Source organism: Aegilops tauschii, chromosome 2 (assembly GCF_002575655.3).
Source record: "Aegilops tauschii subsp. strangulata cultivar AL8/78 chromosome 2, Aet v6.0, whole genome shotgun sequence".
Taxonomy (NCBI): domain Eukaryota; kingdom Viridiplantae; phylum Streptophyta; class Magnoliopsida; order Poales; family Poaceae; genus Aegilops; species Aegilops tauschii.
In genome coordinates, this window is record NC_053036.3 from 92,788,203 (window position 1) to 92,813,035 (window position 24,833).

The 24,833-nt window shown below is 42.1% G+C and overlaps 1 protein-coding gene and 1 long non-coding RNA gene across 7 annotated transcripts; one reads left to right on the top strand and one right to left on the bottom strand.

The window, feature by feature from the left end:
* Positions 1 to 6,754: 6,754 nt before the first annotated feature.
* LOC109744646 (SAC3 family protein B) lies at positions 6,755 to 18,511 on the bottom strand. 5 transcript variants are annotated; one of them, XM_020303801.4, is made up of 17 exons: positions 18,036 to 18,511; positions 17,102 to 17,230; positions 15,927 to 16,121; positions 15,529 to 15,732; positions 14,906 to 15,034; positions 13,966 to 14,166; positions 13,518 to 13,736; positions 13,216 to 13,427; positions 12,993 to 13,093; positions 12,667 to 12,882; positions 12,322 to 12,549; positions 12,162 to 12,253; positions 11,981 to 12,074; positions 10,060 to 10,152; positions 8,998 to 9,983; positions 8,808 to 8,922; positions 6,755 to 8,697 (listed from the first exon to the last, which is right to left on the bottom strand). In XM_020303801.4, the coding sequence occupies exons 1-17, from the start codon at positions 18,419 to 18,421 to the stop codon at positions 6,928 to 6,930; spliced, it is 5,370 nt and encodes a 1,789-aa protein (XP_020159390.1). In that variant the 5' UTR covers positions 18,422 to 18,511; the 3' UTR covers positions 6,755 to 6,927. The 5 variants fall into 5 exon arrangements, with proteins under 5 accessions (XP_020159390.1, XP_045088589.1, XP_045088592.1 ...); XM_045232654.2 differs by lacking the exon at positions 17,102 to 17,230 and having other exon boundaries at positions 18,036 to 18,499; XM_045232657.2 differs by lacking the exon at positions 18,036 to 18,511 and having other exon boundaries at positions 17,118 to 17,209.
* A 373-nt stretch (positions 18,512 to 18,884) lies between these two features.
* LOC109744644 (uncharacterized) lies at positions 18,885 to 20,270 on the top strand. 2 transcript variants are annotated; one of them, XR_012201906.1, is made up of 4 exons: positions 18,887 to 19,256; positions 19,327 to 19,447; positions 19,658 to 19,912; positions 20,136 to 20,270. It is a non-coding gene; the product is annotated as an uncharacterized lncRNA (long non-coding RNA). The 2 variants fall into 2 exon arrangements; XR_012201905.1 differs by lacking the exon at positions 20,136 to 20,270 and having other exon boundaries at positions 18,885 to 19,256; positions 19,658 to 20,038.
* Positions 20,271 to 24,833: the final 4,563 nt, after the last annotated feature.

Below are 24,833 nucleotides of genomic sequence, written 5' to 3' on the forward strand. Positions count from 1 at the left end.
CGGGTTCGGCCTGAGACCGCCGGGCGGAAAAAAGGGCCGAACCGGCGCTTTTCGTCGTCCTGGGGGCGCGACTGGGGCTTTTTTTGGCGCCAGCGCCGAAAAAGTGGCCTGGGGGGGCCTGTTGGGGGCGCGGCTGGAGATGCTCTTAGTGGAAGAGAGGAGGAGGCGGACAGGTGGAGGGCGCCCCCCCCCCCAAGCCCAATCCGAATTGGGGTGGGGGCCGGGCCCCCTTCCCTTCTCTCCCTCTCCCTCTTCCTTCTTCTCCTACTCCAACTAGGAAGGGGGGAAACCTACTCCTACTGGGAGTAGGACTCCCCCCCTTGGGCGCGCCCTATGAGGGCCGGCCCTCTCCTCCTCCCCTACTTTATATACGGGGGAGGGGGCACCCCATAGACAAACAAGTTGATCTTTTAGCCGTGTGCGGTGCCCCCCTCCATAGTTACACACCTCGGTCATATCGTCGTAGTGCTTAGGCGAAGCCCTGCACCGGTAACTTCATCATCACCATTACCACGCCGTCGTGCTGACGAAACTCTCCCTCGGCCTCAGCTGGATCTAGAGTTCGAGGGACGTCACCAAGCTGAACGTGTGCAGATCACGGAGGTGCCGTGTGTTCGGTACTTGGATCGGTTGGATCGCGAAGACGTTCGACTACATCAACCGTGTTACTAAACGCTTCCGCTTTCGGTCTACGAGGGTACGTAGACACACTCTCCTCGCTCGTTGCTATGCTTCTCCTAGATAGATCTTTCGTGATCGTAGGCAAATTTTTTGAAATACTACGTTCCCCAACATCAGTAACCACCAGCACCATCCCAAATATGGTCCTTCCATGCTCAAGTATTCTCAAAAGGTTATCTCCGTTCAAGTGCAAAATAGAGAAGCGTGAGCGAACCCTTTCATCGCCACACGCATGAGCAACCAAAGTCTTCTTCCCAACTGCAACACCTCCTATGATTGGAAGAATGGCTGTTGCATGATCACCAGGAGGGTCGTCGTGCTGCAATAAGAAACTCAAGAGCTTTTGCTTCTCAGCATGTCGACTGAACATGAATTTTTCGGTGTAAAGATACATCATAAGGCCTACGAGGCATCTGCTCGCAACCACCCAGAAGCACAACAAATTCTGTCATATTAGCAACAGCAATTTCTAAGCTTTCCAAGGCACCATGTGACTCGGGGCGCACGGCCTTATCAGTTATTGTTCGAGAACGCTTGACTAAATACAAGCTGATGCTAGATGACTCATTGCTGCTAACCTCTGCACCATCCTGGACGGTTCGGTACCTTGAGTTGTCCAGCACACTGTATCCTCGGTACATGACCTCCGAGAGCGTCTTGAGCTGGGTCATCATCCCGGAGTTGGTTATGTATCGCATGTCCGCCTCCTCGACGATGGTGCAAAGTGCAAGCTCTCATCAGAAGATGCTGCAACCTCTCCGCCACCTTCTCCTCCAAGCGTGGACGGCTCGAATGTTACTTGCTCAGCAGGAAGGAGATGAAACGGCTCACAAGTTCACAAGCAGACATAGCAACCTCCATGGATGGAGTTGATGAGGTAAGCTGCTGGTCGGTCTCTGGACAAACGTAACGAGGTTGTGCTCTGCCAAGTGTTGCATAGACTCTTGTCCACATAGAAAAGTCTCCATGGAATCTTGGCAAAATAGAGAAGTCTCGAGGCACGACTTTGACTGCGACGGGTCGAAGACTAGTGCATCCTTATCTTCCAGAACATGCAGGTATTTAGATATATACTTTAATACTTTTTCCGTCCTAAAATAAATGACTCGACTTTGTATTAAATTTGTATTAAAGCTAGTATAAAGTTGAGTCATTTATTTTGAAACGGATGGAGTACTATTTATTAGAGTAACCTGTTGGTTGTTGCATTTGGTTCTTTAGAACCCAATCCTGAAGTGTGTTCAAGTATGCATGATGTGGCTTATTTTGTGCTAGCTAGTTCAGCCATATTTGTCAAAAAACTGTTGTACCTTCTTCGTTCTTCACTTCTTCAGTAATGGTAAACTTGTAAAGAAGGAGTTGGTTCAAATATATGTGCAATGGTTCCAAAATAATACCTGTATGTTGAGCTTCTGCTCTGAATTAATTTACGGACTTCATCCAATTTACAAGATGGGTTTACAACTTTATACCCGTACGAAACTAGGAGTTGTGTTTCTACTTGAAATTGTTTTGACCAAAAGCGCTTCATCATTTGTGGCCCAAAAAGGAAGCAGAAAGTCCTGGGAAAGTACCCAACGGCAAACGAAATGAATGAGTCGTATCCAAATCTCGAAAGCCAAAAAGGGTGCTGGTATTGTACTCCCTCTGTTCCTAAATATAAGTCTTTTTAAAGATTCTAATATGGATTACATGCGGAGCAAAATGAATGAATCTAAACTCTAAAATACATCTGTATACATCCGTATGTAGTTTTTTTTATTGAAATCTCTAAAAAGGCTTATATTTAGAAACGGAGGGAGTATATTACAGCGGATTAGCAAGAGGGCAAGGGAGATTGTAAAGTAAACAGAATGACGATGCATGGCTTAATTAGTTTACCACCTCAAGATTGTAACAACTATTCCCTTCGTTCCTAATATAAGTTTTTTTTAGAGATTTCAATATGGACTACATGCAGATGTATATAGACGTATTTTAGAGTGTAGATTCACTCATTTTACTTTGTATATTGAAATCTCTAAAAAGACTTATATTTAAAAACAGAAGGAGTATATGTCCAGGGTCAATCTCAACTTCCCTGCTGTCAACATTGTTCGTAACAGGGAGGACCTCGTCCTTGTCCTTGGACAGCAACGCGGATGCCCTTCGTGCCCGCATCATCGAGAAGCGGCGAAAGAGGACGCCGTGCGACCTCGCAAGGGGGCAAAGCCGGGCGGTCTATGCCACGGTCGGACTGCCCCAAAGAGGAGGAGGAGAACGGCGACGGATCAGACAACTTCGGCAGTGAGCAGATCCGCCGCGGCCGTGGATGAACTTCTTTTATTGTCGTCTCATTCGTAGTTAGTAGAACATGTCAATTTTTTGTAGTCCGATGACATGTGTGTGTGTGTTCAACAACGTGTGCAAATTAAACATTGCATGACAAGTATGGATTGGAGGATTTGGGTTGAGAGAGACGGTTGTGGAGGCGGACTTTTAAGGAGTGATCGGTCATTATCCAGGGATATATAGGGGTACAAATTTGCCCAGTCCGGTTGTAGATGCTCTTATGTCGGTAGATTTTGTGGTACAAAATTGCAACCAGTAGGTAGTTTTACACATGAATCTTGTGACATCAGCTTTATGCCACAGAAGCAACACATTTAAAAAGCGATGGTTGGTCAAAAATAATCTTAACAAGTCAGAATACACCTTACAGGTGGGGAGAATATTGTACCAACATACTTGTAAAACCCAAAAAGAATTTTGAAAGTACATTTTCATGTCGAAACGGTGGTTTGGAATTGGAGGTAGTAGTCGAGTCGATTGAAATTCGTTGCGGCTTCTATAACACCAGCCATTAGTAGATGTAAGAGATTTCTGAACTGAACTACTGGGAAAGCTAACAGCTAGAGTTACAAGAAAACGTCTCTGGATATTTGCGCTACATATGTCTACAACACCATGACATTCTCGTCGAATAATGACACGACCTAATTAACAAACGGTTTTGCTATTTTTCAGTCGAGTGTTTTGCAATTAGCTTTCATTCAAATTTGTGTCCATTCGATCACACATTAAGATTCGTGCTGGGAGTTGTCGTTTTGGGTCAGTTTTTCTTATCGGGCGCACGTTTCGTTTTGGTCCAGCCCGTTTTCCGCCGCCCGTGTGTGATTTCGTATGTTTCCGCCCCTGTAGCTTTAAGATCTAGCTCTGTTTTTGCTTGGTTTCATGGTGTGTGTTGTTGTGGATTTTGTTAGCTCTTGTGGACGCAGATGTTAGTTCTGCTTCTTGGTATGTGTAGATTCCGCTGATTCCCCCTCTGCTCTTTTTGTAGATGTATGAATTGGTCTGTTGTTCTGGGTTGTGGTTCCACTGCTAGGTTTTAGACCTCATGTTCTGATCTCATCTGATGTATGCGGTGGTAGGTGTCATCAGAGGTTTATTTTTGTGGTTAGGTTTCGGTCATTTCTGCTGAATAGGTAGGCTCTGTATTTGCTTCTGTTGGTTGGTTCATGGCAGTTCTACTCCAACCCTCCTGATTTTCATTATTGTTGTTCGTATATTGGTAGTATTAATTGTTTCCCTGTTTTAGGCTTTTTTCAGTGCTTATTTCCCATATGAAATTTTTGCAGAGTGAGAAGTGTAGTCCTAGGGGTAATCCCATGTATTTCTCTGTGCACTATCAATATAATTCCTGGTTATTTACTTTGTAATTTCATGTGTAGTAGCACTGTAATTTGTTCTGATTTTTTAGTGTTAGATTTTGTATTGTAGTATATCCAGTGTAGCCATCTTAATCTGCAAATATCAGGTAGGCAGTGTAATATGCCCAGTATATCCCAGATATGCACTGTAATGTGCCCCAGAGTTTCTCTGTAAATTCGAGGTTCTTTTACACTGTAATTTGCCCGAGATTCACATTGTTAATCCCCTAGATTTATACTGTAATATGCCCCAGATTTACTATGTATATTTTAGCTTCTTCTACTCTGTAATTTGACCAAGATATACATTGTAATCCCCTAGATTTTATACTGTAATATGCCTAAATTTTGTGTGTGTTTTTTAGCTACTTTTACTCTGTAATTTGACCGAGATTTACACTGTAATCCCCTAGATGTTGCACCGTAATATGTCCCAGACATTATACTGTAATTTGACCGAGATTTACACTGGAATTTGTCTCAGATTTACTATGTAATTTGACCGAGTTTTACACTGTAATTCCCCAGATTTGCACTGTAATATGTCCCAGATATTACACTGTAATTTAACCGATATTTACATTGGAATTTGCCTAAGATTCACTGTAATTTGATTGAGATTTACACTGTAATTCCCCAGTTTTTTAATTATATTTTGACTGTAAATTTCATCTACATTACTTATAATTTTATTTCATTCTCTGCAATTTTTGAGCTGCATTCCTGTGTCGTATTCATGTGTTTAGAGCTAGCTCTCGGATATGTTTCTCACTTTTTTTATGATTTGTTTTGCTTTTTAGTCTAAAGGGTAGGCTACGAAAGTCTGTCACCAAGATGTTCCATTAGCATCATCTATTGAGAGTGCAGTTTCTTTGAATGATCCATTTGTGCCTAATGACTTCGCGGACGATGGTTCATGCTATGTCATTTGTAGTTATTTCTGTCTTCTTCTCTAGTTTTTATTTTCTTCTTTCTTCTCTCTTTCAGTTTGTTTAATTTGGGTATGTTGACTTATTTTTTCAGGAACTTTCTGGTGATGATGGAGGCCTTGACAAAGCTCTATTCAAGTTCTATATGAATCATGTTTGTGCTTTTTTTTTCTGGAAGTAGGTGATTATGTTTTTGACGATCTTTCTTTGGATTGACCCTTGTCTTTTTTGTTTTTTCATAAAGTGAAATCATTGAAGAGGAAATTATCATGTGCTGGAAGAGGGAATGCGGCCAGTTCCCCTTGTTATACTAATCTCTCGCGTGGCTTTAGTCTGTTCTTCTCTTTAAAGTTGCACTGCAGTTTTCCAGTGTTGTAGTTCTCTATTTAGCTCATAATTAATATATTTTTCTTTTGTATCTTATTATTTGTTTGCTCGTCTCATGGAATTTCAGTGGGTTTCCTCTGCAATTTAATTGTAATTATCAGAGTATTTCCTCCCCTGTGTAATTCCAGAATACCTTCATTGTGTACCTTCACTGTACTTTACTTTCAGAGTAATTCCTTAGATTGTATAGTGTAATTCCAGAGCTTTAGTCACCGTAAATCCTTGGTGTTCGCACTGTAATTTCCTGTGATTATTCACTGTTGTCATTCCTTGGTGTTTGCACTGCAATTTCCACTGATTTATTCAGTATTTTTTTCTCTGATGTGTCTGAAATGTTGTCTTTGTGCCTACTTCATTGTTGTCATTCCTACAGTGTGCCTTTTCAGTTTCATTTCACTGTAATATCCCCTAGTTTACAGTGTAATTTACTGCATAGTCACTGTAAAGCTTGCAAGTATTACAGTGGAATACCTAAGATTTTTTAGGGAGTTACACTCTGTAAATACCCCATTATTACATTGTATATACTGTACGTACTTACAGTGGAATTCGTCTGATTTTTTCACTGTATATCCTCATTTGCCTTACAATGTAATATCCCACATTTATCATAATCCATGCTTTATCACCATTTTCCTGGTTTTCTGACAATGTAAATTGCAGCTACATTACACTGTAATGCAGCACATATTTTCATGTGTACTTACTGTACACCCTTATGTTCATGTGTACTATTTACAATGCTTTTTTAACTCTGTATTTCCTGTCGGTTCACTGTTTTTACCCTGATCTAAATAAATTTCAGCGTTGCTTTCAGTCCCTTAGAACCCGATGATTCCATTTTTTTCACTTGATTCTTTGATGTTTTCGGCAGACAAGTTCATGTAAAAGTTGTCTGTACACCAGAAGGATGGGCAAAAGGAGTAGGAGAGTTCCTGATGTGAGCAAAAGAAGACGAGTTCATGTAAAAGATATTCTGAAAGCAACGCGATGATTTATAGCAACCGGGTCATAATTTGTAGCCCCACCCGTTTTGTTGGTGTTACAGACATACAATGGTCGGCTGTGTTTGGACATACATGCGTCATCTGCTTATTTGTTAGGAGATTTGAATGTAATCCAATTAGAAATCAGTCAAATGTTAAATAGACATTCCCTTAACAAAACAATGTTCTATCACTCAATGATATCCAATGTTACAAGTTACACCAAGCGTCGCTGCCTTTCAAAGGCTCGGCAGCTCAGAAGTATATAAAGAGCTTCTCATCGATCTTGGACTGCAGCTTGGCGCACTGCTGCTCTAGCTTGGCAAGCTCATCGTCCCATTTGAGTGGAACCAAATCTCTTAGCTCCACTCTTCTTGGTGCGTCGTGCATGTTGTCATCGGTAGCTCCATGCACTGGGCTTACCTCACCATTGATGTGTGCCAGTGCCTGAGGTTCGTCGTATGCTGGGGTTGGCAACGGTGGTGGCGGAGGTCTCAGCGATGGAGGACTGTCAGAATCAAGGTCACAACTCACCTCAATGATCTCGTCTAGCGAGAGCCCAGATGGCACAGCGGGCATCATGTCATGGTCCTCCAAAATGGGCGCTTCGCCTATAATATCGCTGTTCGCAGTGAGCCCATGCTGTGTTGCACCATCGGAATCAGCTGCAGGAGGCTGGTAAAGACGCTGACTCAGGACATAAGCTTCTGAGAAATCTCCGGTAGAAAGCCTCGCTAACCTCCAGTTGTAGATCCGCCGGAAGATAGTAACCCAGTTCGGCACAAGATAGTGATTCGAGTCACGGAGCTCAAGATCAACACCTTTCTGCACCATAATCTTTGCCTCCGCAACTGCCTGGGCTCCATTTAACAACCGAGCCGATTGGGTCAGATATCTCGTCAAGCACTCCTCAAGATATAGCTTCTGATCTTGAATCTGCCTGCCCATGTAAGATCCTTGTTTTAGCCAAGACAGGTCGTCACTGAACCCTGGAAGCTGCAAACTCTTTACGGATTCCACCAGCGGCTGGATTCTTGACGGCGATGACCATCCAATGCTAGGTAAGAACATTTCTGTGAACATCCTCTCGCTGCTCGATCTCTCCAGAAGATCAATCTCAAGAGTTGGCCACTGATTAGGACTTCTGTATGCTGCAGCTAAAATTTCTTCTCCAAGCTGGCTGACAGCGTTGTTGAATACTGAGATGCAATGCTCAGGACCAACTTCAGGCGCAACACGCTTGTTAAGTAGCTCAAGTGATGGGTTCAAGTAATTCAGAAGTAACTCATGTGTCTTCACGAGGATGACATCAGGCTGTAGAGGAAAACTGTTCGCCATCCACTTTAAACCTTCTCGCAGCTTGTCATCGTCAAAGAAGCCATTGATATAACCTTCAGTGCAGCTTCCAGCTAGAAAAACAACCAAGGATGAAGCAATCTTTCCTTCACTCAGACCGCTGACGCCAAGCTTATCAATGACATTTTGTGACGCATAATCATACCCTTCATTATATGTGTCACCACTTAAAATCAGAAGAGGGAGACAAGATTGAGGAGGTATGGAGGCTAACAGACTGCTAAATCGTGCCTTCTGCATTTCCCACGGAATGCTTTCAGATACCACAAATACTATACAGTTTGTGCTGTCAGCAATTTCGTTACCAATAACTTGTTGGTCACTGGCCCTGACAACAGATAGGCAGCATACACTCGGAGAACTGAGCCACGTTCTCCAAATTGAGAGGTCTGCTGAAGTAAGAAGCAATCCATTATCTTCACTTCCAGAACCCATGAGCTTTTTGAGTAACCATCTTGAGGCAACATTGTTGCTCTGAGATTTCATGGCACCTGGTGGGACAAGTACTAGCATCTTCCAGCAGATGCACCTAGCATCAGGTTTCCTTTCAGTTAAAATAGGACCAGCCAACTCTGAGACATTTAGTCGTGACCAAGATCTTTGTTGCCGTGTGTATCTTTCTTTAAAGGCATGGCCAATATCTAGCTCGTGGACTGCATGCTTTGGCACCTTCATTGTAGAAAAGCGATCATTTATCATGGACTTACAAATCATCGAAATAAATTGCAGAAAACACCAAGCCTTGAAATAAAAATAGAACATGTCTATAGTAGACTTACCACTGCGGTTTGGTGAACTGGTGGTCCAAGTGACAGAGAATTCAATGCTGCAATAGCAAGGGCATTTTTCTGCTCTCTCAGAGATCTCTGATCCGCAGCACGCTGCCTCCATTTCCTGTATGATCACAGTAGGACAAAGGTTTGGTACATTAAAGAATTAGTGACATAGATCAAGGATAACAAAACCAACCTCAGTATCATCTTTAGCCTTTCATCTGAAATTGTTTTCTTTGGAGACACAACAATTGGTAACGAGTCATATGTTGTTTCATTATTATTTTGGTAATCTCCATCCTCATGACCAGGCAATAGGGAACCTGTAGGCCCCACACGTTCTATTAGATTGACTTGATGACATGATGGACTTTCATCATCCAAATCTGTATCACTGCCAGAGCCATGTGCCCTGAGCTCATCTTCCTCTTCATGCATATGGGCGTAATCTGAGGATACAACATCTGCTAGAGGATGTGAGACTATGGTTGCCACCAAAGCATCAACATGTTGAGTGTAGGCTTCTGACTGCGGTATCTCCATTTGTTCTCTCGAGAAGTCCACAAAATCACCATTCTGGTCTTCAGATATTATGAAATCATCAGTCATCGTGATCTTGCCTTTTGCTTTCGGTGAAGCTACTCTCTGGTCATCCATCCATCCTGTGTGCGAGAGTGCGTGCTTGGTAGCACGCGGAGAAGTGCTAAGAATAACTGGAACACTTCCCTTTCTGCTACCAGTTGGGGAAATAGGACTTGAATATGTTGAATTGAACTGTTTATTGCCAGCTTTTGGAGAAAACAGACCAGAATACGGCGAGGTAATCTGTCCGCTAGAAGTGGGAGAAACAGGTCCAGAAAACGATGGGCCAAACTCTTTTTTCGCACTAACAGGAATCACAAGGGCAGACCGTGGTGGAACCGGCTCTCTTTTGCTAGCTGGGGAAGGAAACCCGACAGAATATGGTGCAACAGTCGCTTTTTGACCAGTGGGAGCACAAACTGGACCAGAAGATACATCATCGACTATTCTCTGTGATTTCTTCGAGTGCACAAGTTCAGAACAACCAGATGGAAAATCGCTCTCACTGTTAAGAAAAGGCCCTTCTTTCACTAGGTACGGTCCTTCATACTGCTTTGATCCAAAACCATGGTGTTCTAAGAGACTTTCAATGTCCTCATCCTGAAAAAGAAAGACACAAGATGATATCAATTTTTCCATAATGAATAATTTACTGTTTGAATAAGAGAACTCTTACCTCCATTGCAAGCCACTCCACGACATGTGAAATAGGGATGCCTTGGCCAATCTGCAGACCACTGTGCAAGGAAGCCAGAGCTTGCCTTCTTACCTGGGTAGAAGAAATGTGTTAAGCTTTAGAAAAGTGTGAACTGACAAACAATTAGCGTACTACATGGAACCTGGGAGTACACCAGAGGTAGCGAATAGTGAAAGATAATACTATTAAAACAATTTCCTCTGCACAGAACAACAAAGTATATCTGATAAGTGGCCCTAATACAGTACAGGAGCAGAACTGTGGTCTATGGTCAAACAGGCATATCCACAATTCCTAAAGGGGCAGAATAGATCTACCAGTGTTGCACCATAACTTGAAGAGGATCATGGTATGGAAGAAGTAGACTAAAACTCATGCTAGACGGCATTAAGTGTGAGAGACTTAATTCTGTCTTGGTTGATCTGAAGTTCTGAACAAAACGCAATGACATCCCCTGAGGTTCATGTCATTACACCCTTCCTGTAAAAGCAGGTAGTCATCGACCTACAGGATGTTGGCCAGGCGGCTACATTGAAATCCTTGGTGACCTCAGCAAGCCAAGGGCTCAATGCCAGTGTTGCATTTCGCGTGATATCAGCAAGACTCCAACGACAGTTGATGGTGATGAGAAGCAGCCCTTAGCATGGCCAGATGTCGTGGAAACTGCCCACGGCACGGCGAACGTGCACCAGACAGCAGCAACGTGAGGACATCCTGACCTGTCCATTGTGATCTCACCACACATACAGCATGGCTTCGATTGACAGTGCCGAGAAAACGGCTGGGACAAAACAATGGCCATACTAATGTTTGAGAGTACAGACAACGAAGTAGAGATTAAAGCGAGATGGTAGTTTATTACTGTAGGATTTAGGAAAGCTCGATGTTAAAGATATTAAGTCCAGCATGCGTAGTTTATCAATTAGCAGGAACGGATGATGCATCAGTAGTATGGAGGATAATTAGGGAAGAGGTAGAGATAAGAGTTCGATTCGTTTACAAGAAAGAGTCTCAAGTATTAAGGGTGAGGTTAAGTAGCAACATGATAAATTGATAATCTTTCAGATCAAGCAAGAAATGAATCATGCACAGCTCCATTTGCTAACTCTGAACCCGTCTAGTTCTCTCATCCAAATTTATGTCATTCTATCTCCTTCTAATACCATATTGGCTTCATTCCCTTTGGGCTTTAAGTCATACTGCTTGGCTCTACTCTCTATGGCAGCAGTGCCATGAACTAATGTTCACATCAACCATTGTTTCCAGAAATTTTGATTAGTGACTTGTCAAAACATAAGAATACTTTAACTAATACAGAACGTATTATAAATGTAAAGAAGTACTACCTCTGTACCAAAATATAAGACGTTTTTGTAGGCTAAACTAACCTACCAAAACGTCTTATATTTTGATACGGAGGGAGTACAATACTGGCCAGGGAGAACTCGTCAATGCCAGATAGTGGCGGATCCATAATTTTTACCCTGTGCGATCAATTATTACTGTCACATTTTCATATACTATATAGACGTATATGTAAACTGTAACAAGTAGTCAAGTACAATGGTTGTTTCAAAAATTTGAAGGGTTGATAGATCCCACTACTTCCTCTAGCTAGCTAGGGCTGAATCAGCTTACAGTACAATGGAAACATGACAAAAGTTAAGAATTTTATTGTGCTACCAAGCACCTTTTTGTCTTGTGAAAAACAACAGCAGGTCCTACTAACTACAATGAGAAACTGTCAGTTCTGAATTCTGGTAACACCTTTTATTATTACAATACTTGCCAGCATAGATGCACAATAGAGAACTAGAAGTATGTGCATATTTGAACAAATAATTTCAGTAAAAAGATATGGTACAAAAATTAACAGCCTTTCATCGACAAACTATTCTACCTTCGCGAAGTGAGCATGCATCAAACAAGCCTGCAAATATGTTGCTTTCCTTGCAAGCCGGAAGAAAGCAATGTAGTTTCCCATTCTGCATGCTCTGAATTGCATGACAAAAGTTGGTGTTAAGTCAAATCAAAGTTAGTAAAGACCCAATAATTCTAATTATGCCATAAGGTATGACTACCTTGCAACTTCTCTTGCAAACAAGACGTCTGGGCTGCCTCTAATTTCACGAGACATCTTAGCAAGGTCCAGAGATAACTCAGAAGGTTCAACCTGATTCAGATGTACACAGAAGTCAGCAAAACAGCAGAAAACAACAAGACCCACTCAATTCACCTCACCTTGTAACCAGGATGCTTGTCTAACTTGAGCAGTGCATAATAACCCCGGAACTCCTGTTCTGTTGAGAAGAACACACCATTTCTCCTATGGTCTTCATACATTTGAAATAGCTCAACTGATGTTTTGTTCATCTGCTCAATGTTGAGGTGTGCATCAAAACCCTCTGAAAAACCTTCTCCTTTGCTGTACTCACATAACTCGTGCATTGCTACAATGTGGAGCCTTATCTGGTCAAGAAAAGAAAAGAAAAGAAAAGTTCACGACGAAACTTACTGGGAAATAAGTTTACCCAAAGAAAAAAACATTTACGGACAGTGGGAAAAATAATAAAAAATTGGAATTACCATTTGCTCGAGCATAGAAATAGCCTCTTGATTGAAGAAATGTTGCATTCTAAGATCCATTCTTATCGCTCGCATCCTATCCCACAAGAAGTTGTATAAGCCCAAGAAACTATCATCATATGTGTGATCCAGCAAACTAAGAAGGTATGACATGGTCTTCTGCAGAACTGGCAGAGGCCTGATCAACTCTGCATCTCTCTCAGCAGTCCTAGTATACTGTATCAATTAGATAATAACTTCCATCATGCTTCCTGTTACTGGTGATGAGAGATAAATTCAGATAGAATCCTGTCATCCTGGCAGGTGATAAGGTAAACATTATATACCTTTTTAACAGCAAGAAGCTCGGTGGTTTGGTTTCTGTCTCCACCTAACCTCTCGTACCTATCAAGATCTCCCTTTCTCTCGCGCTCCGCCCTTTCAGGCTCTAGAAACAAAGCATGAATACATGTTTGTAAGTAGCATGGTTAAGAAAATACATTGAAGAGTTGAGAATGACCAAGATAACATTGCGCAAAAACAAGTGATATGATCTAGTGCAGGAATCACCTGGGCACATATAGGAACAAAGCCCAAGAATTGCGGCTAACTCTGGGGGGTCCATGTCAGCCATAGTACTATCATTTGATTTGACTGGAACTTTTCCCATTGAAGAGGCTTGTTTCTGTTTGTCCGCTTTTGCGAGATCATTGATGTTTTCCACTGGCCTGCTTAGTTCAACATTGAAACGAGCCAAACGCTTGGCTTTTGCCTGTTTTTCTCTACAGCAAATGTTACATGAGTCAATAACAACAAACAGTATATTTGATGAAAAAAAAGGGTTTGCCACATTATGAAGCTGGCATAAGCACCTCTCAAGTTCAGTTGAAGGGATAAAGTCGTCACCGTCATCCAAAGGAGGGGTCACGCCCCTAGAATTGAGAATCGAAGGCTTTGGTGGAGAAAATGTAGGTGTACTATATTCTTTTGAATAAGTATCTGAAGGACGGAACTGCTGATAAGGTGGTGAACGCACATCACCAATGCGAGATTTTATTTGACTTCCAACCTTGAGAAGGGATGCTTCAGACCTGTAATAATAGCAACAAAGTCAACTGCTAAATGCCATAAAGTAAAAGATAAGCAAGCACAGTAACAGATCAATTCGTTTACTAACTACCGCTCCTAGGCATAAATATGGTAGATGTGTTAGATTGTGCTCTTGCTGGTCATAATTTATTTATTTTAGTCGTTATTGCATCTTTTATCAAAACTAATAACTAAAACTGACATACAGCAAAATAAACTCGAAGGATTTACCTCTGGATATCAGCCTGTGAACGAAGATTCTGGGCTGCAACATTACTGCTGCCAAAACCTGCAGGTGCCGGCCTAATGTTGTCTCTAATATCTGAAGGTGGAGACTTGGGCATGTTCGTGAATTCAGATGAAGGAGCCCTCATCCTTTTTGAAGTTTCAATACTTACATCATCAACCAAGGTATCCGCATAGTTTATCAGTCTGTAAAGGAAGCAGCAGGAAAATGCTTTATGCATTAGCCACAAGTCCACAATACATCACTAATGCAACTAATCATTTTAAATGCCAGATTTCAGGCTTTAGAATTAGCACTCACAGGAACCAAACCCTAAACCGAAAACCGAAAAAGGTTAGTAGACAAATAGTAAAGAAGAATTTCACAGCTCACATTTCGAAAAAAAGAAGTCACTAAAAATGAAGAGAAAAAAAAAAAGAATTAGCACGAAAGGTTAGTGCATACTATTGAGGGTTTCCACATTTTAAGAGCTCGAATAAAACACTAGTTGCTTAATATTCCTTTAGCGAGACTAAAAGCTACAAGGAAAATAAATTTTCCAAAAACTGTGTAGAGAAGACCGTCTCCATGTTCGTATTCTTGATTCAGTTTGGTAACAAACCGACCAAGTAAAGAAAACACGTTACGTAATAACAGGTGTGTCATGTTTTGTTTGGTAACCCATGCCCAAAAATGACTATGCCCAGCATTTTACCCATTTCCATACTGAATTGATTTTCCAATGGATGATCATGATTATCTAACTTTCTCCAGTCCAGGATATTTATACGAATTCAAAGTAGCAGTGATTACCTATATATACATACGTTGTGGGGTGTTGAAGCACTTAGGAGTTAGGAGATCACATGTATATTTAATTATTTATGCAGCAACAGAAGAAAACAGGCACGCCATAAAGAAATGGCAATCAGTAGATAGTAGTACCTTCTAGCATTTGCACCAGTGCCATGACGAGCTTCAGCACCATCAACATCCTCATAGGATAAAGTAGGTGACCTAGACCTTTTTGAAATGCTATGATCCATTGTTCGACTTTGAAGTGGAGCTGAGAATCTACAGAAGGATAAAAGGAAGAAAATATTACAGAGCCATAAACGCATAAGTACCAACAGGAGCACAAGCACAAGAGATGGCATTAACCAATGATTTTACAGTGATCCAGGTAATAAATGTGATCACAGAAGCAAATTTACGTTCAATTGCAGTATTATGTTACAGCGCGGAAGTTCGTTATATCCATTGCTAAAGTTCTTTTGAATAGGAAGAATGTCCCAGCAGGGGGAGAGGGGTTACTCCACGCAAACCTACCAGCATCACAAGGTTGAGCATATTTCTAGTAAAAAAACTTGAACAGCTCGCAAGACAATCACAATAAATATTTTTTTATCTAGAAGTTTTTCCTTTTCTCGACTCAAATTAGTATCACCAAAGACTATTTAAATAAAGACTATACAGGCTGCATACTACTGATGAACACAAAAAAATCAAAAATAGAATGGTGCTCAGGTCAACTATGTGGCAGTTTACGACAGTCTAGCCGACAGCACCTTTGTTCTCGCATATGATCGTTCATCTCTTGTTGAGCCGCACCACCAAGCACTGATGAAGAAGATGTACTAGTCCCTGAGGCAGGACGGGGCCTCTCACTACCAGGAACTAAATTGCTATTCAGAAGAGGAGAGAATGTAGCATGTGCATCATGAAAAGGAGACTGGTTCTGGATTCCAAACTTGGAAGGTGATAGATTAGGCCTGAAATATCAGTAAAAACAGGGAGATAAGCAGCACAGCACGACCAGTGACATTTAGTACTGAAATACTAATTAGTAGCTAAGTAACCAGTACTACACTCTTTTATGAGATAATTTGCAGTGAGACACTAATAAAACTTAAAATACAATTAGAGTAAACAATTACTAGTTGACAATTTCTATCGAAGAACTCACATTTGCACATAATCATGAGGCTCAGCACGCTGCGTAGGAGGAAATTTTGGAAGGCTTGATGATGGTCTAAACTGTCTGCTCATGTCTAATGGTGGTGATCTTGCTGTCTTTCCGGTCTCTGGAGGTTGCATTCTCATTTGCACTGAAGATTGCGCACTTTCATTTTCAAACAACGGGTCTGCATAGTTTACCAACCTATCGATGGAAGAGACATTAGATTTAAAAACCCTGATAGCTGTACCCACAAGGTTATAGTTGCAAGCGCCAGGGAAACCCATCTGAACTCACACCCAACAGAAAAATCCTCTCCAGACCCTACGCAACCATAATCCATGTAGGGTGGTCCATACAAAGACATGTCAAGCATGCCAGCTAAGATCAACTACACAACATGTAGCGTATCCTAATATAATGATATGCACCATTTTTCATTTAAGAACTGACGGTGATTGATGTATTGTTCTCTGACCATGGCCTTCTGGCAAAATAACGTATAAACAATAGCATTGGTACCTTTGGTTTTTGCCCAAGGCTGCCCTACCAAATACTACCTCCGTTCCCTAATATAAGACATTTTAGCTTTTTCTTGAGTCGTATGTATCTAGACACATTTTAGTATGTATGTACACTCATTTTAGTATGTATGTATTCAATATTTTGAAATAGCTAAAAGGTCTTATATTAGGGAACGGAGGGAGTATTTGGCTAGCCAAAGTTTGGTCAAGCTTTTGCTTACCCATGAGTTTGCTAACATTGGCAAGAAAAAAGAACTAGAGTGGGCAAAAGAGAAGTTGGCATTTCAAAAGTACTGGCAACCATCCAAGCAAAGACCAAAATTTTGGTCATGACCTGAAAATTGGCAGGGTGAGCTTTGTCCACCATCCAAACATACCCTAGAGTTCAGCAGAGAGTGATGAATATTTGGCTCAGTGGCTCATTGCGCAACTTTCAGAAGAAGATTGCATTGTACTGACACGGATTGTCCCACCTACAACATTTGGACGACTTAAAGGAGAACAGTCGCTAAGTGACCTATATCTACGTATCAAGCCCTTATGTACAAATTTTCTGCACGCCATGTATACAAATGTTTTAAAGATATTGACTGGAATATATTGGATGTCCATTATGAATTCAGATAGCTTGACGAGAGATACAACATGAAGTAGTTTGACCTTCTTTGCCCCATACCATTATCATTTTCTGGAGGAACATTCACACGCTGATTTGATAGATTCGGCGGGGACCTGCTCCTTGAGGAAATACCAGGATGCATGGGCCTGCCTATGGATGGTGCAGCTACTCTGAATGCGAACATGAAAACAATCCATCAATAATGTACCATGGGTATCGCAGGTTTGGAACTGCAACCAGATGGGCTAGGATTAGGTGATTAACCACCAAAAAAGTTAGAACTTAGTCTACCATTCCAGCAGCAAGGCACCTTATCAGATATTTTGAGTTGGCTTGAACAACATGCAATTTTAGATGTTCCTTTTTATGTGCTATACCCTGCTCAATATCATTCACTTGGTACACAGTCACCAGTGTGCCTAAGTCTTGTGAATTGGCAACTCCCTCCGTAACTAAATATAAGACGTTTTTTATGCCCTGTGCAAAACCAAAAAACGTCTTATATTTTGATACAGAGGCAGTACATGGTTGCTTCGTGCCACGCCAAGTCTTGTGAATTGGCTACATGGTTGCCTCGTGCCATGCCACGATCTCTAACGATCAACTTAGGACAATCCCTATTGTAGAAACTAGATCACTAGAGCTGCTATGACGCGCTAATACTCAAATGTCACAGGCATCCGACCAAATAAAAACTCATATGCGCATTTAACCATCTCCAATGGGGAAATCATACTCTATGCAATCACCAAATATGTGAAACTACCACGAGTGGAATATATCTGCACAACGCTAACTACACTATGCTTCAGATTCTGAAGCTACTACACGCCTCTACTTACAGTTACAGCTACTTGGATGCAACAGCAAAGCAAGTACAGAACAGAAACCTAACCGACACTAGCCAGCCAGCTCGACAGCAAAGCTCAAACAACACAGAAACCACATCGGGGGTGGGGGGTGGGGAGCACTCACCTCGGCTGGGGCTGAAGATGGCGCGCGGCGTGGCGAGCAGTGGCGGCGGCCGCGCCTGGGTCGACGGCACGAAGAGGGCTCGGAAACCTCACGGGACCGGGGGCGCCGGGAGCAACTGCCGCCGGGCGCGCGGAGGGTGCCGGTATGGGGATGGGAGAAGTAGGGCGAGAGATGGGAGCCGCTGCGGAGAGCTGGGGGCGAGCGCTCGGGAAGCGCGAGGAGGGGGGCACGAAGGGGGCGGCCGGGCGAGCCGAGGGGAACTGCACGGGGGCGGGCTGCGCCGCGGGAGAAGGGGCGGTGGCCGCGCCGGCGCCGAAGGCGAGGGGCGCGGAGCCCGGGCCGCGGTTGAGGGGCCCCGCGTCGCGGCCGAAGCCGGATGCCTCCATCGCGGGGCGCGGAACCCTAGCCGCCGGCGGATGCTCGTCGCCGGCGTGCGCGTGGAGGGAGGAGGAGTGGGGTTTGAATTGGAGAGATCGGAGGGGGGGAGGGGAGGGAGCCGCCGGGTTGAAGCTTTTGGGTTAAGCGGCCCGGCGGGCAAAGGGGTACTGACAGGTGGGGCCGGGCCGTCGGCTGGAGGTGGAATCAATTGTAGAGAGGTACCCGCGGAATCGTGTATTCAGCTGTCGCTCCTCGTGAGGTGAAGCTGTGAAGGCCGATTATCTTGGCCGTTCATGCATTAACGAATGGTCAATAGCAATAGCAATGTGATAGTCTCTACTCCTAATGGAGCAGTTGGTGAATAGTCTGCGCGGTTTATTTTCGCTGTTTTTTTTCGTCATCCTCCCACCTTCGGTTTTTTTTGTCATCCTCCCACCTTCGTTAACTCGCAACCCACCCACGAAAAAAAACGTGCCAATAAAACCCTACGATCGATGCCTCCAACCCCCAACCTCCTCCCTGGCTCCCGGCGCCGCCCGCCCCCATCTCCTCCCCGATCCCGGCGCCGCCCGCCCCCATCTCCTCCCTCACTCCCGGTGCCGACCCCGCCCCCACCTTCTCCCTCACTCCATAGCCCGCGCCCGCGTTCTTCCTCCCCCATCTCGTCTCATCTCCGGTCGCTGCAGAGGAGCCCAGTTTCACGCCGCCACCATGGTTGGCCTGCAGCGAGCAGCAGAGGACCTAGCCGCCGCGTCCGACCTCAACCGCCGCCTGAAACCCTAGCCCCTCCTTCCAACGGCAGGTCAAGCCAGCAGGATCCCCTCCAAGAACAGCATTTGATGTGTGAGTGCATCCCCTTCTCTTCTTCTTCTTCTTCTCGATTTGATGTGTGCGTGCGTGCTGTTGTGTGCAGGCCCGACTCATCTCTGCTTGTGCACAACAAGGAAGGCCATGGAGACGCTGCTCCCTATGTTCAGCGCGTGGACGGACGATGCAGCGTTGGGGATGACTCATGGCTGCCTCCGTTTGTGCAGGTGACTCATGGCCACCCCCTCTCTCAACCCCCAGATCCGACTCCCTCCTCCACCCCCTCTCTCAACCTCCAGATTCAACACAAGTATTCATTGTTGTATTTTTATTTTTACTATGTCTCTGAACCATCTGGACGATGAACTATGTACTGTAATTTTTAGTTTGTCGCAAGAACGTGAACCTAATCTTTAGTCTGTCTAAATCACGTGCAGATTGGGTACTCTGGAGCACATGGAAGGAGGAGAAGGATGGGAGGTGTGTAGAATTCGGCGCCAAGGGAGACGATCGAGATGGTGGAGCAGAATCCAGAGGACGACGGGAGACCAGGTAGAGGAGAGACAACACCCGGATATCAGGCAGTGAATGCACACAATGCAAGGATACTTTAAACAAATACAAGTATCATCCATATGAAGGTCATCGGGCGTTTGGAAGAGAAGAATGATGCATATATCATCTCAGTTCAGGTCGCTGGAGTTGTTTGGTTTTTCTTCTCATGTGGATGCTCCATACTGTAAACTACGCTCTGTACTTGGAGACAATCACCAAGGCCTTTTTTGTACAAACTAATCTAAGCTTTTTGTTCTTCTCAAGTAGCTATTTTATTTTGCTAATTCTGTGTATAGCTGCTATTAAACAGAAGTCCTTTGATGTCAGATGCAAAGTTGATGAAGTTTTTTTCTACGTCAGATGCTCCTGTTTAGTGGGACGCTATGCAGTTTTTTGGTGAATGGTGCCGCTGCTGCAGCTCATTGGTTCTAGCCCGACATTCAGCTCTGAATGGACGTGTGTCAGGGACAGGATGATCACCATCCAGGTTTTGACACGGTATTTTCTCTTTCTTTATTAGCAGCCGCATGTGGAAAGGTTTGGCAATTCAAAGTACTTCAAGAAACTGTTATCATTGAAGCCTGCTTGGAAATTATATAGAAGTGTAATTTGTAGTGGAGTTATCAGTTCTCCGTTGATAAATGTACAATGTGAAGGCAAATAATCTTTTTGTATGATTATGTTACATTACAGCTATCAAAACGCATGCAGATGTTGCATCTCTCTCTCTCTCTCACACACACACGTGTGTGCGCATGCACACACAAACACATACGCACGCGATCAGGCAATGGAGGGCCCCGGCTCCGATTGCAATATTTCATATTTGTTTTGCTTTTATAAGTGGTGGATGCATAGCCTAAATTAAGGGCCAAGCTTTAGGCAGGAAAGTGGGACAATCTTCAGTAACATCACCACGCTTCTTATCATACCCACTCGCGGTGGAGCCGCCAGCCTGGCCGAGTCGCTGTTGATCAGCGCCAACTCCATGAGGGAAAAATATGGTACTGATTTCTTAGGTTGTTAGGTTCTGTGTTCTCCTAGGATTTAAGATGGTGAAGTTACTGTGACTGTAATCGAATATCCATTTCAATAAGAACTTTAGTGCTTGAGTTTTTCTGTTTATTTGCTTGTTTCTATAAGAACTCCAGTGCTTGAGTTTGGACCTCATGTCCCCATCAGATTTCATTTTTCTCGAATTATTCAATCAGAACTTGTGGTATTCTACATTTTATTGGATCTCAATCTTCCTTCAAGCGGCATCCGATTCTTCACAAGCTGATGAAATATTTATTTCTCGCGGGTATTCATTGGCCAATTTCTCAGATTAGGAATTGAGATAAACATCAATTTGGCTCAAGGTAATACACCCTACTTTGCATAATAAATCATATTTGGCTATTTTGAATGCAGCCGGGATGCTGAAAAGTTTGTTGAAGTTCTTCTAGCTTGCTCTCAAATATTAGCGGCCACGTGCGCGTGCTGATGTAGAACCATCAAATGTCTCACTTAGATATCTTCTAAAAGATCTTGTGTTGATAATCTTTGAGCAAAGAAGTGTGTAACTGCATGAAACTGCTATTTTGAGGCAATACTATGTCTGATAATAGCTTATCTTCTAGCATTCCCTGTAAATTTTGTGCTGACCAATATTTTACTAAACTAATTTGTACAATTCAATAAATTGTAGTTGAGGCTGCAAAGGTACAAAGTGAATGGAAAATATATTCTCCTTGACCATCCTACCATATCCACTGAATGGATCTAACTTCTACTTTATTGTTTTTATGTATCCCAACACTACAGTATCCTTCGGAAGGCAGATTTATAGTTGATGGTATGGCTAGCATCCAAGGTGAGACACCAACCTCAATGCTCTAATTTTGTGTGAACTACCAGCTTCCCATGTTATGTGGTTACTCTAGAATGTTTTATTCATGACTAGCAAATCCTTGCAGCCAGTAGTCTAGGAAAGTAGCCAGATCGATGTTACTATATGTGGTTTGACGTGTGTCTCTGTAATAATCTAGCTGCTAGCATACCCACTTGATTATTTCATTCACACACACACAAACACACACACACACACACACATGGTAGGTTCATTCATTATGTTGCGTCAATGGTAAGCAGTTTGGGTTCAATAGCCATGACTGAACAAACATGTTCATCCAACCAGACTACTTTGGATCTTCAATCAAATTTGAGGCTTCCAGGAAGGTAACAAATTATGTAAGCCAATTAAAATCGGTATCCATTGATTGCTATGTACTCCGTGTATAGCTTGAGTGAAACAAAATCAAGGATTTCCTCTTAACTTGTTTTTTGTATATCATTGGGATCTCATAGAGGTTGATGGAACATACAATTAACTCTTGGTTTCAGATTTGTTAATAAAGGACTGCTGATCCTATTTATTTCTACCGAGAACAACGAACAAGTTACATCATGTGACCATTCTTTATTATTTTTTTGTAAATTGATCTGGTTCTTTCTATATGTGTGTACAATGTTCTCCTTGAGGAGCGAGTAAGCGAAGCACATCAGCGGTGCGATACTCTAAACTCCCACTAAATTGCATAGTTAATGATTCAAATTTAGCATGTCATAATATGTCCAATTACTTTCAACTAATTTTATTCGTATATGGTGATCTGTTGTAATGTACATAAGATATTTCATATATATCATGACTACTTTTTAATGTTTGCTTACCGTTTTTGTAGGGCACCAGTTTCTGCTATCACTTGCAATAATTTCTTAGGTAATTTTCTGGACCAGATTTTCGGGATTAATAACACCAGTCAGTTAATATGTTACTGAAACTGTTGGTACCTCATCTGCTTTTGTGGGGGCTTAGTCTTGTTCTAAAAAATACCAATGCCCACATCAAAAAATATTCAAATGTTCTGGGGTGTATAATAAATGTGTCGTGTTTTAGAACTATATTGCAGCCATACTTGAAAAGCCATTTCTGCATGTCAATACAACCTGTGTTTCAGACATACTTGAAAAAACACCACACACACATGTCAATAATATCAGGGCCTCAATTAGGAAACTGGTACATACGATTCAAATTCTTTGTCCATACAGTTCAAATTATTTGCCGTCTCTATCTTCTAGAAAAAGCACAAGGGTTCACAATGCATAAATCAGCTTACTTTCAGTGATGATCAAGACTCCCAAAATGCATTTCTTTTCATGGTGAAAAGATGCTCAGGCACACATCATTGTTAGTTTTTCTCATGCCATGCTTGGTCTGTAACTAAATCTGGAAAATTCATTGGATGTTCCGCAAGTGTGCAACCGAACTTGTATGACTCACATACAAACAAATTATTCATAATGAAAATAAAATCATTGTATGTGTTTTAGGAATTATGTCATACTTATGTAGAAAGGATGGCTTCTTCTACCATATAAAGAAGTCATGATGGTAAAAAATACTAGGCAGTCTCCATGTCTAAAAGGTTGGAATGTTGAGATATTAGGAAGCGTGTACAAAAGATTATTAGAAACTAGCGGTGGCTCAAATGTGCTCCCCACGGAATAGCGACATGGACTCCAGATTTCTATGATCTGTTTGTATTTGAATTAAGAAAAAAGTAATATAATAAAAATTGTTATATGTCTTGATAAAAGTTTATAGAAATATGGACAACAATGCAGGCACATCACCACCACCACCACCACCACACACATGGATGGCTAATACAACCCTTCTAACCATTGAACTACCGGTTGAGTTCAGTAACATTTTTTTAGTTGTCAATAACATATTATTGTGTTTGATGGTCTGATTATCAATTAAAAAGATGTGTGTTAGCTGATACGTGCATAGTTCTGGTTATTTTAACTCTGTGAGAAGCATCTTGATTTTTTTAAAGCCCGTAGCAACGCACGGGCGTTCTACTAGTTTATTCAGGTTTCAACTGCATTAATTAATGAAGAATAGAAATGGTTTGAGATATAAAGTCGATGTTGTAGGGAAGCTAATCTTACTAGTAGAGTGCCCGTGCGTTGCCACGGGCTTTTAAATATATTGCTGAAATTATATAAACATAATGCATGTTAAATTTCACGTGAAGAGAATAGATAGCACAGGCATAATCGGCTAATAATTAAAGTCTACTTCACTTGCAACGTAAATTGATAACAAAAAAGACAATCTGATGATGTATACTTATAGAGAGATTATCTAACTAAAACCAGTTACAAATTAAGATCCACTTGATACGCAATATTAAAAATAGTGTATTTAGCTTCATTCGCATGAATGTGAACAAGTATAATAAAAAACCCTTCCTCAACTCATACCCAACCTGCACAAGTAATATATGTAATTAGCATGAATAATTTATGTCAAAGGTCTTAACATGTGTAACGGGGAATACTCATTGTGCAAACTGGATGAACTAATTATTTACCGTTCCACCAAATCATAAAATAATAGTCACACACATCCCTGCAATTTCTGAAACTAATATTATTTTGAATGTTATGGTAATGCAATATATATTTATTGCCCGTCTATGCTCGTTGGAATACCAAGCGGAAATAAACATTGTCATGTAGATATATCGGAATTCCAACCGGGCTGCTTTATTTCGAGTGTGTCGTTGAATTTCCTCGTAAATCTTTGTAATTTCATTAAATACCTTAGAGTTTTAACCTCTGCCGGTTGTGATGTATGGATAGGGGCCAGAATATATACACGGCATGCATGTTTGTCAACGACGTACAAGAGTGTATCAGCCGATGAATGCATGTAGAAGATAAATCTACAAGTGGTAGCTATTAGAAATAGTAAACCGTGACAACAATGGACAACGACCTTACTTATCATGTTGCACGATGCGATGTTGTTGTGTATCACAAGCCAGCTATCAAACAATAGAATGTTCGTGCGTTGCTACGGGCTACAATGCATACAAATAAATCAAATAAATGATTAATGTCGTATTCAAGGGTGAAGCTTATTTCTCCGTTATACGTCCAGGCGTGTTCGGACATCACGGACGCCTAGCGGGCTTCCCAAAATCCAACCGTCTAGAC